This window comes from Seriola aureovittata, chromosome 6 (assembly GCF_021018895.1).
Source record: "Seriola aureovittata isolate HTS-2021-v1 ecotype China chromosome 6, ASM2101889v1, whole genome shotgun sequence".
Taxonomy (NCBI): Eukaryota; Metazoa; Chordata; class Actinopteri; order Carangiformes; family Carangidae; genus Seriola; species Seriola aureovittata.
The window spans coordinates 10259694-10271947 of NC_079369.1; the positions used below are offsets into that span (position 1 = coordinate 10259694).

Here is a 12254-nt window from a genome sequence, read left to right on the forward strand (position 1 = left end):
TGAGCGTAAGGTTCGTAATGACCCATTGGTTTGATGTCCAAACTGTAATGTATAAAATTGCCCTCAAGTTGCTGTGTGTCCACCACATCCAATCTCAACATAACACCCTTAATCTTGACATCTTTTACACCTGGACACTTGTTGGTCTGGAGGTCTATGAGACCATGTTGGCTGGAGTGACGGTAGCCCTGTTACTATGTCTCCTACTCAGCACTTCTAGAATAGAATAGAACTTTATGAGCCACGAAGGGAATTTGCCATGCACATAAAGAGAGGGGTCAGTGCACAAACTGAGACAGTACATGCTGTACTCATCCTGTGCTCATCCATTACGTAAGCTTGTTGATTAGATGAAAATGCACTTCAAAAAGTTGGGAATACCCCACCGCTGTATAATTTCAATCTAGGTAGTACATTTTGTTGCATTACAGGCCATAGCATACAGTATACAGAGTTGGCTGCTTGTAAAGTGTAACGGTACTGCAGTATATCTCTTGTATCCAGTCAGCTCTGTGGGAGAGAGAGGGAGGCCCCAATACATATTTGTCTGCCAGGGATCACTCATGGAGGGCTGGAGAAAGTGGGCGAGTGAGAAAGGGGGTGGAGGCTATAGTCTCACTGCTGAACAGGAAGTTGCACAACATCTGTTCCTTGGCATACAGAGAGGGACTGAATGGCCAGCTGTGTGTTTCAGAGTGTGTCTTCATGCACAACGTGTTACATCCAGGCAGACAATGTGACATTCCTCTCTATTTCCCAAATCCTTGACATCTGAAAGCAACTGTCTTACATTACTCAGAGTTTCCATTTCTTTTAACTAGAGTTTATGCTTCTCGCATCCAGTGGAGAAGAAACTAATGTGCACTTAATCACTGCCAGAGGTTAAGTATCAGAGCAATATTTCAAAAGAGTTGCAGAGTATTTAGCAAGTAGTTCTGTTTAACTTTCAAAAAGCCTGCAGACTGAAGTCACTTCAGCAAACCTGACAGGCAGGAAGAGTCCAAACACTGTGAACATAAGCAATAATTTCTCTGAACTAGGCAAAAAAAAAACAAAAAAAGAAGCACATCTTTGTGTACACCGGAGCTGAAAGCTGCTGCCTGAGGGCAAGTAGAACTGTTGAATTTTTCAGTGAAATGTTTCTCACTGTGTCAGCATTTCTCATTTCCCTTAGATGAAATGAGTAAATGTAATGTTTTGTATCTTCAACTGTGTAATCCTTATTCAGTAACGGTTACAAAGTGAGTAACAACTAGGAATGACAACTCATGACTACTCACTGATGACTACTCTTTCATTGAATGACTAATTGTTGCAGCTCTGTGCGGCTCTATGAGGGTCCTTTAGTACAGAGTTTAGCTTCCATACAGAGCAGGAGCATCTCTTTTTCACATTTAGACTCTGGAGCAGAAATAGGGAAGTCACATTGCATTGTAATGTAATGGCATTGGCCCGTCTTTGGCCCGTCTTTGGCCCGTCTTTGGCCAAAGTGACTCTTTGCTAATATTTTCAAGGGAAAAGGGATTGCATTATTTGTCTATTGGAAAATATATTGACAAATTGAACTGTCTTGTAAAATCATCTTTGGAAATGTGAAAATGAAACTAAAGTTAATCAAGACGACGGAGTAGATGTTATAATCCTGCGATGTGCATCACAAAAAAAAGCTTCATCTCCTCTCTGGCACCCTGTTGATCTCTGAGGAAGGAAAAGAAACAAAGCAAAACACAGGTGCTTTTCATTGTGTGTGAGGGTATCATGCCCACTCCCACCTTTATACACACACACACACACACACACACACACACACACACACACATCCACAAACACAGGAATGTGACATTTAACTAAGAACAGTGGCATTGGGCCCAGTATCACACTGTGCATGTGTGTGTAAAGGTGGGTGGGGGATGGTGCACTGACAAGAAGAAGCTTCTGCATTTTCTGGCCGTTCAGACTAATCCAAACATTCATGTGCGTATGGTGGTATGTCACTCTTCATCAGTATCAAAAAAAAGTCAGTTATTTGCCCCGAAGGTTCCTGTTTATTGCATCTGTTCATCTATTCACATCACATCTATTGTGACAGCCTGTACTTATTATTTGCATATATGTACTATTTATATATTTATTAATTATGTGTTCAGCACATGTTGGTCCATGTATGTACCTACTGTATGTGTATATTGGTCGGTACACACCACACCATGCTACCCAGTTGACTGACAGCTTTTCTAAGTAGGTCATCTATGTAAATGCCAGCCTGTCAGTTTACATCAATGGATGCAAAGCAAAGTCAGCACCCTGCGACCAAAATCGGGCGGACTTCACTCTGTGTAGCCATATTTACACACCACTGACTACATAAATGCATATTGCACTGTCAGTAAACAATATGTTCTCAAGCTTTTGGTCCTTTCATATGAACATTAACATAGAAATCTCTTCATCTGCTATACTGTCATTTTCCCATGTACAGTATGTTTTATGCTTGTAGGCTAATCATTGGGACGAAATTTGCAATAACTTTTGTCTGCTGCTGCTGCTCCACTCATATTAAAGGGTGATTTTGTGCTGTATTTGCTCTTATGGGGTCTTAAAGCTGCTATAGTCAATATTTTTATATCAGCAATGCATCAAATGACTGTGCGTAATGTGAAAGGTATTGCCGGTACTAACAAGCGTGCCGAGAATTATCGCCCACCCCTGCAGTTTGCCTAAGAGCCCTACAGAGAGTTTTTGTGTCTTTTAACTTGTTTTGGTTTTACAGCCTGCAGCTTTAATGTTCTGGTTCACTCCCACCACTCTCATTAGTGCTGTTTGCAGCCACAGCAGGCAGCTGTTTTCGGCGAAAAACAAAAGGCTCTTAAAACCCATTGCAGACTACCTGCTCAGCATCAAACACCAGGCAGCCAAAGTTAGTGACAAGCTGGTGAACGTAGTGGAGCATTTAGCAGCCAAAGGGTCAACTAATAGAGGACTGTCAGATGACCTGAAACGTGACTCCAAATGAACGCTAATTATCTCTCTGACACAGTGTCGACAAAATGCTTAGATTACAATCCTCACAAATGCAGGATTTGCTGTATTGGATTGCACCAGCTAACACTTCTTAACTTTGTTCTCTAACACACCTTTCCTTCTCCTCTAGACTCCACAGGGCCAATGAGCACGGCCCACACCCACCCGCCTCCCATGGGTGGCATGGTGGGCCACCCGTCAGTCATCAGCACTTCCAGGCCCCTGCCATCCCCCATGTCTACCTTGGGCTCGCCGATGAATGGACTGGCCTCACCCTACCCCGTCATTACATCATCACTGGGCTCACCTTCTGTGTCGCTGCCGTCCACGCCCAACATGAACTTTGGACCACTCAGCAGTCCCCAGGTGAGAGAGTGTGTGGCTGTTTTGATGGTAGTCAGATTCAGGAGCGATGGTCGTTGTCTCAAAAGGCTTCTTTTTCAGAAGGGCTTGAATTTAAATATTTTCCCCTTAATGTAAATATAACCTTTCTACTTTTTTTTTTTTTTTTTTAATTTATGTTCAATTCATTAATAATAATAATTTATACACCTGCATTCCAGGTGCAATATTGTTATTCATCCTCTTGGTTTACCCACTTAACTTTGTTTAAAAACAAACAAGGACTTCTATTCATCACTGCTCTTATCAACAGAGGTTTATATTCTTTCAAATGACTTTTTTTGGCAAGGTTCATCTGCTTGAAACTATCATGTTCTTTGGTTGATCATGTGCCTCTCCTTCTTGGAATCTCCGACAGCGGTCAGGAGGTTGAAGGTTAGCCATATCCAATGTGTTTGGCTGGCATACCTTGGCTTTTCCCTCTCTCCCCTACCCTTCTACTGACCTTTAAACATCTCGCCCCAAAAAGGTCATCGCTGGGTTCTGTGTTGCTGCTGTCATGCGAGGGGACTTAAGACGCAGTCCAACTATTAGCCCTTTAATGGATTACTGGGAGAAAGGCAAAAAACAGAAAAAGAGAGCAGCCTTTTTTCCTACTTTCCTGACATTTTTCCTATTTTTCTTCTTAACTTGTCTCTAATTGCGTTAGTCTCCTTTTATAGTTCCATTTTGGTTATTCTAGCAGTCTTTTATAATCCAAACGCGGCTCCCTCCTGTGTGAGGTTGCATCTTTTCAGATTGCACAAATAATAAACAGCAACACCCACAAGACTACTGTTCTGCTACTGCTCTCTGGCACAATTGACAGAAAGTCAGAGAGCTAATGGTGGTATGTTGTTTAAGTGGTCCTCTGAATGAACTACAAACCCCACAAGGCTCAGTGCATCTATAATCGCACACATGCAGAAACAAACGTACACGCACACACACATTGTGCTTCAGAGACTGGATGGAGGCCAGTGCTGCAGGGTGCAGCAGACGATAATATATGTTGCTTCAGTCTCAGTATGGATCCGTGCCTTTAGGGACAGTCAGGGTTAATACGATCGTATGGTGTAACCATCTCTCCACCACTCGCCAGCAGCCAGTGACCAAGCCACCATAAGGTCATTGTGTCACGTAACATCTCATACTGTTTGTATGGGTGAACTGGAGTTCAAGAGCAGTTCGGGGTTGACCACAAGCAAATTCAATATTATTCTTGTACATCTATATTCATGTTTCCTACTATCATCTTGTTCTTTTCAACCTTTTTTTAATCAGTATTTTCTGATCATATAAATGACAGCATATTCATAGTGAATAATAAATTATTTTGTATTTTTCAACTATTTTAGTTGCAACAGAAAACATTAAAACACAGATTTAATATTCAGTTATTTGAATTACATTAATAAATCATGTATTGAAATACCTGTCAGTCAGTTTGCACTTTAGATGGGGGCAGGGGGATGTATTTTTGTCAGTATTTATGGCTGCAAATAAAGATCATTTTGATTATTAATTAATCAGTCAGTTATTTTCTCGATTAATTGATAAGTCATTTGGTGCGTGAAATGTAAAAAAAATGCCCATAACAATCTCCCAAAGCCCAAACTGACGTTACCCTAACTGCTTTTCTAACCAGCAGTCTAAAACCCAAGGTTTGCCTGTTTGGTTAAATATCATGGAAGACTTAGAAAAACAGCAATTATCCACATTTTTGAAGCTGGAACCACCCTAACCAATGACTTAAATGATTAATCATCAATTATTAGAAAAGTTGCAGACTATTTATCCATTGGTTAGTTTACTTATTAATTGACTAATCGTTTAATCTCTATTTGCATTTTTATCACTCATTGTGCCTTTTAAAAGTCAGAATGAATGTGCATGGTTGCCAATTGAAAATAAATCTGTTTTTCTTAGATTTTCACTGGTTCATTTATGAATTTTACCGAAAAGTGGATACACACGTCTGGCCCATTAAAGGCCCAAGTAAACCTTACATGTATGATGCAGTATGTTCTTCATACCATGTGTCGTATCAAGAATTTATGATGCATCAATAATCCATATACAGTGCTTGTAGCCCTTTTTTGCACCAATGTGTTGTCTGTCTGAAACGGCATGTGTGTCTGAACAACTGTTTGAATGCACCGCAAGGCTTCTTTTTTCAAACCATACATGTGTAAAATTAATTATTCGTGAAAACTGCATTGAAGAGCACGTCGAAGAGGAATAGCTGTGCACCGCTGACTCACTGATGAGTGAATACGTAGGGGGCTGAATGCTCATTTAAGTGTGACTGTGCGCCTGTGGGGCATCTACAGTGGAAGAGGGTAGCGGCGAATAGAGAACTAGTGTGCTTGGGGGAAAACTGAAGGACAGAAAAAAGATGTCTTGTGTACTCTCCTCTGCTTTAAGGTCGCACCCGTAGAGTCCTCAGTTCAGTTTGCCATTAGAGTTTATTCAGACGAAAGTGCACTTCGTAAATAAGTGATAGGGAGAGCCTGAGGTGACTGTGAGGAAGCTGTCCTATATGTCATACTGCATCAAAGATATAGAACAGGAGGGCATATGTAGGTCAACCTTGTTGTTTCCAGTTGGATTGCAGATGTTTGCACATAAACAACTAAACAAACAGAAATGTGCAGCACATGCATCCCACCTGGCTCTCGTCAGCAGGAGAGGATCAAAGGGCATAGAGATTATAAGAGAAAGAGAGATATGTAAAATTTGAAGGAAGCCGGACTTGTTGCCTGGCCTCATTGAAGAGGGTTCATTACCTCTACTGAGAGGACACTGAGAGCCTCACTTATTTTAACCTCGGTGGGTTGTTCACACCTCGTTGTATAATGGGGCTCCTTGAGGTCACACAAGGCCTCATACTGTAGTAAGAGTCCTCAGTCTCATTAAGTAAGGTGTGAAGTTTTGTCAAGCCACCTGGGAATCTTTCAATTCTCCAAAATTAAAAATTGGCCGGATAAAATTATGCAGAGATTAGAAGCATCAACATCTGAACACTACTTAAACATTACCTTCATTCCCAGAAATTTGAAGACCCTACACAGGAGCCCCCTCTGCTGTTTGTGTTCAAGAACTGCACTTTCTGCACACGTGACTCCTAAGCCTCTCCCTGTCAACAAACAAATAAAAAAAATAAAAAAAAACCTGTATGACAAGCCTCTGACAGAAGACTTAGCTCCTCCCATTGCCAGAGCATGTGATCGCACCCTGAGACACTTTCACAATAAAGCGTGTGGGTGGAGAGAAAGTAATAATATGGGTGAGCGGAAAACAAACTGAGAAAATAGAGGAAGAGAGAGTGTCATGAGACTGCCTAACACTTTTAACTCTTATTTCCCCTCTGCTTCCTCTTCTGCTCCGTTTTGTTCAGTTCTGGCCACCTAAGCTTCAACTCTCTTTGTTCTCTCTTCTGTCTTCCTGTCATCCTCAGATGAACTCTATGAACAGTGTCAGCAGCTCGGAGGACATCAAGCCTCCGCCAGGCCTACAGAACCTGGGAAACATCAACTACCAGTGTACGAGCCCCGGGGGAATGTCAAAGCACATCTGCGCCATTTGCGGGGACCGCTCCTCAGGTAATGTTAGAGGGTTAGGATGGAGGATGGAGAAATGTACACTGCCACTCCCCACTAACATTCCCACAGAGATGACAAGAAGAAAGAAAGAAAGACAACAAAGACAGATGTTTTCAAGATGACATGTAAGGGATTTTGTCAGATTTAACAATCTATTTTTTTTCCTGTTGCAAAGATCTTTATTGTGCTGTTGTTGCTGTATTTACAAAATGGGATTTTCACTGTGTAGTAAATGGCAAACATGCTTCCAATCCTGACTCCAAACATGTGTCCAAAAAGAGGTTTACAGTCCACACCATGAACCTTATGTACTGTGCGGTTTAGTGCTGGCTCAAAGCAGGAGTGATGTTGTGGGTTTTGTTTCCACAGGAAAGCACTACGGTGTGTACAGCTGTGAGGGATGCAAAGGCTTCTTCAAGAGGACCGTCCGAAAAGATCTCACATACACATGTCGAGACAACAAGGAGTGCCTGATTGACAAGCGCCAGCGAAACCGCTGCCAATACTGTCGCTACCAGAAGTGCCTGGCCATGGGCATGAAGAGAGAAGGTGTGTGTGTGTGTGTGTGTGCATGTGGGAGATGAATAGGGATAGTTTTGGGTGTGAGACACAGGCCTGTGTTCTTTAATCTTTTCAAACCCAGAGTCATCACTTCAAATTCATGTAGTGCAAACATGAATTGTTCAACCCTGCAGAAATATATTTTTAGTTCTAATCAAGATCCATGTCAGGCTGATATGCATGGAAATGTCAATAACATGACTCAAAGCACATCTTAATTATACTCTATATTTGTATGGATATATTGGTGCATTCATGAAAATGTGTGTGTATTTGCGTAGCGGTGCAGGAAGAGAGGCAGCGTGGGAAGGAGCGAGGGGAGAATGAGGTGGAATCTACCAGCAGTTTCAACGAGGATATGCCTGTGGACAAGATCCTGGATGCTGAGCTCGCTGTGGAACCCAAAACAGAGACGTACAGTGACGGCAGCCCCGGAAACTCTGTAAGAATCACAGGCACTGAGCTGGATGGGGCCAAACCCATGAGCTCTTACTGTTTTTACCATGAGGCCAAGGTGGTACCTGACAGATGCCACTGGATGATGTTGGTCCTGATCTGTGGTGGTCAAAAAACATATGTACTCCTAGCAAAGCAAAGTAGATATTTGCAATCCTGAAGCTGAAGTGATGGAATATGTTCAGTCCAAGTGTAAATAAATTCAAGAAAGAATCTTATAAACACTGATACAGCAGATCCACGATTCAAATGATCTGATTAGTAAGGAAATCTAAGGTAATTAACACAAGATGAGCAGTTTATGGTGGTGAATCCAGGCTCTACTATAACTCCATTATTTGGACAGGCCACTGTCAGTGCTGCTGACAGCTGTTTTATTCTGAGAAGTCAGCAAATCAACAGTGAAGTAGACACTGACCTGTACAATCTCATGCAGCCCTGCAACAAATCCTACCACCAAACTCTCATAATGTTGAACTGCACTGACACTTTACCAGTGGTAACTCAACTCTGCGATCATTCTGGAGACTGTCTTCTTAAACTTTCACAAGTCTTGAGAGGAATCTGTTGGTTTAGAAAGCACCCGAAAATAGATGCAAAGCAGCTGCACCTGCTCTAACTGCTGTTAGATAAATTTAGAAGGAGCTCACCAGCACAGTTATTGACTGTATTGTTTTGGCATTTTTACCCTTGTTCCTCTCCAGACCAACGACCCAGTCACCAATATCTGCCAAGCAGCAGACAAACAGCTCTTCACACTGGTGGAGTGGGCCAAAAGGATCCCGCACTTCTCTGAACTCCCGCTCGATGATCAGGTCATCCTACTACGAGCAGGTAGTCACACATGCAAACCCATGCATTCAGCAAGCATGTGTGTACAAACTTAAAAACTTAAAAATGCATGTAATGTTACACAAAGGTACCACTAATAACAGTAATCAAGTCTTTCTACAAACCAGTAGTTATTCATCTCTGGGCAGATAGTCTATTTAAGTCATCCACATTTGCTGAGCACATTTTTGCCATCTAGTTTAATGGAGCAGTGAAACCAAATATAACTGGACTATTTGCCAAGTCCCAGCAGTGCAGTTTGTAGCTGTACCAGGGCTGACCTCTGCTGGTGAGAGATTTCACACACAGGCCTGAATGAGGAAGTCAAGAAGTCTCACAGAAAGACCCAATAGGAATTATTTTATCTTTAAGAAAAACATGGGAAGGCAGACAGATCACAGAAATCTTCTGAAATGATGTCACAAAGCATTTACAGAAACTTTAGAAGTACCGTGAGGTAGGGATGGACAGAAAGATGGAGAGGTCACAGTTGTTGTCTTTTTGTACCTAGGCTGGAACGAGTTGCTTATTGCCTCATTCTCGCATCGCTCAGTCACGGTAAAAGACGGCATCCTGTTGGCGACAGGCCTCCACGTCCACAGAAGCAGCGCCCATAGTGCTGGAGTGGGCTCCATCTTTGATAGGTAGGTAGCACATAAGGTGGTGGTCGGCTTGACAAAAAGGCTTTTTAGGTTAAACATCTAAAAAGCCTTGTGTTGCTGGTAGTGCAGACCCCTATTAGTAAGAAGGAAGTGCAACTGAAATGCACTTCCGCAAGAGTTGATGAACTAAATGTTGTCCTGTCAAACCACTCCGGATGTTTTTATAGTCACTTTGTGGTCTTAGGTTGGAAATATCTTACCAGTGCTTTACGCCACTGTTACCTTCATTCACAAAGTTTTGTAGTGTCACGTGAGTGAAGCTGAATGCTTACTCCTGGAAAAATGCTAAATGCTGAGATGAGGGCTAAGTGTATATCTATATTTGGTGATCGACTGATTTACAGTCCATGTTGTGACTCTCTTATCGACACCCTCTTAAAATAATGGCCTAAGTCATTTTTTCAGGTTTTTCAGGAAACACAAAAAACTCAACAAAAGAGTCACACTTTTGACATAGGCCATTATACAACCGGGGGTAGAATTGCATGTTCCCCTCAACTGAGGATTCAGGCGATTTTACCAGAGGTGGCCAGCATCATGAGGGGGTGATTTAGGCAAAAAAAACATTTTTGTCAAAACATGACTTAGGCCATTATTTTAGGAAGGTGACGTTATGTTATTCTCTTCATCTCCTGCAGAGTCCTGACAGAGCTGGTATCTAAAATGAAAGATATGCAGATGGATAAAACAGAGCTTGGCTGCCTGCGTGCCATCGTCCTGTTCAACCCAGGTCAGTTACATCATAGTCTCGAAAGCAACATATGCAGTTATTCACAATGTAATGATGCAGCAGATTGGTTTTACATATAGGTCAAACATAATGTTGGGCATCATAATATGGTTTTATGACTTCACTGTGCACCCATGTATTTTTATAAAGGATAAACACAGTGGCCTTGTGACACCATGGCTTTAATTTCTGTTTTGGCCTCAAATCGGTTTAAAAGCAGGTGGATGTTTTGTGGATCAGAAGGGATTTTATGTGGTTGTGTGTGACTGTGAATTTGTGTTTGTTTCAGACGCAAAAGGTCTTTCAAACCCACCAGAGGTTGAGGGGCTAAGGGAAAAAGTCTACGCTTCGTTGGAGTCGTATACAAAACAGAAATACCCAGACCAGCCTGGCAGGTAGGAAATGCATTACATTAGAGGATCAATCAATATTAAACACCATTGTTTTAATTGCTGCTTTGGATTGTACAGAGCAGTGAAGATTGTAGATTACATTACTGCACAGCTCTTCCAAAACTAAAACACTTTGACTCGACTCCTTCATTATGTTTAAAAGGATAAAGGTTGGTGGTGTTCTTCCTTACATGGTGGTGGTGATGGTTTCAATTGATTATTTTGATTTTACTGTTGGGAGCTGAATAAGAGCAACAGGTGCTGGGAAATAAAAGCCCACACCACCAATTAAATTAAGATGAAGGTTAGGCTTTGAATGATAAACATAATAATGACAGTAATTATTTTTTAGCAAATTTGGAAATTAATTTAAAATTGAACTTGCAATTATGATTGCTAAAGCTGAAGCCTCAGAATATACCTCACTATTTTCCTCTTTCCCAGGTTTGCCAAACTGCTGCTCCGCCTGCCTGCCCTGCGCTCCATCGGCCTCAAGTGCCTGGAGCATCTGTTCTTCTTCAAGCTGATTGGGGACACACCTATTGACACCTTCCTGATGGAGATGCTGGAGGCTCCGCATCAGATCACATGACACCAGTCCCCTCTCCTTCCCCCTGTATATACTCCCACATTGTCAGCGATATGAAGATGGAATTAAAAAAAAGACTGATTTAAATTGTAAAACAGCATATTTTGTACCAAGCAAAACATTGTAATTAAAATTTTAAAAAAGTATTTTGAGGGTGTGGGGAGGATGAGACGGAGGATTGAGTACACTGTCATAATGAATTCTAATGCAACTGTTAACAGATTTCTTTTGTAAATAGATAATTTCAGGTGTCCATTTTAAAAACAACCCGATGCAAATTTGAAAAAGAATAATATTTTATTCAAAGAGGACTTGAATAAAAACAGAAACCATCCCTGCATTTCTTAAAACACATTTGAGAATTCTTACAGAATAAAGTTATTTAAAAATTTATCAAAAATGTGTGTTTGTATTGTCATATTTTGACATCATGTATAATAAATTGTTAAACTGCACAGCAGCATCAATATTAAAAAATGTAGGTTGTTACCATTTTGATGTCCTAAGATTCCCCAAAAGTAAAAATGACTATTCCTCTGTCTTTCTTATATTTCCATGCTCTAGCCACCAGATGGCACCCATTGAGTGTAAACATAATGACACGCACAGACGTCAAGACACACACATTCTTGTCTTATGTGTCTTATGTGAAGACACTCATTGACATAATTCATTATCTAGCCCCTTACCCTAACCCAAAATCAGAGGTAAATATGGCAGTAAATTATAGAAAGGCTGAAGTTAAAAGTATAATCAAATGAGAAATGGTAAAGAAATGGCAATAAAAATGGAACAGGGAAACTAAAGATTAGGTATTACTACAGTATCCAAAGCAAAGTTGGAGAAATGAGAGAAAGTAGCAGAACTAAAAAGAGGAAGACATCATCTCATGGATGGGATTTGGGCATTCTAGTCTTAACAGTACACTTAAGAAAACTGGTAAACATGCAACTGGTATATATGAGTATTATAATGTACAGGAAACATTAAAACGTAATTATTTATTGTCCTCAGGAAAGACAGGTT

General features: G+C 41.1%; 1 protein-coding gene across 2 annotated transcripts in view; it reads left to right on the forward strand.

Annotated features, from left to right (window-relative positions):
* The window catches only part of rxrgb (retinoid X receptor, gamma b), a 23929-nt gene extending 12160 nt beyond the window's left edge, over positions 1-11769 (forward strand). For both annotated transcript variants that reach the window (XM_056378979.1, XM_056378980.1), the window contains exons 2-10: positions 3152-3387; positions 6863-7007; positions 7377-7556; positions 7850-8010; positions 8729-8858; positions 9367-9499; positions 10156-10247; positions 10537-10642; positions 11084-11769. In XM_056378979.1, coding sequence (XP_056234954.1) covers positions 3152-3387; positions 6863-7007; positions 7377-7556; positions 7850-8010; positions 8729-8858; positions 9367-9499; positions 10156-10247; positions 10537-10642; positions 11084-11231 — 1331 coding nt within the window. In that variant the 3' untranslated portion in view covers positions 11232-11769. The remainder of the gene's footprint in view (positions 1-3151; positions 3388-6862; positions 7008-7376; positions 7557-7849; positions 8011-8728; positions 8859-9366; positions 9500-10155; positions 10248-10536; positions 10643-11083) is intronic.
* Positions 11770-12254: the final 485 nt, after the last annotated feature.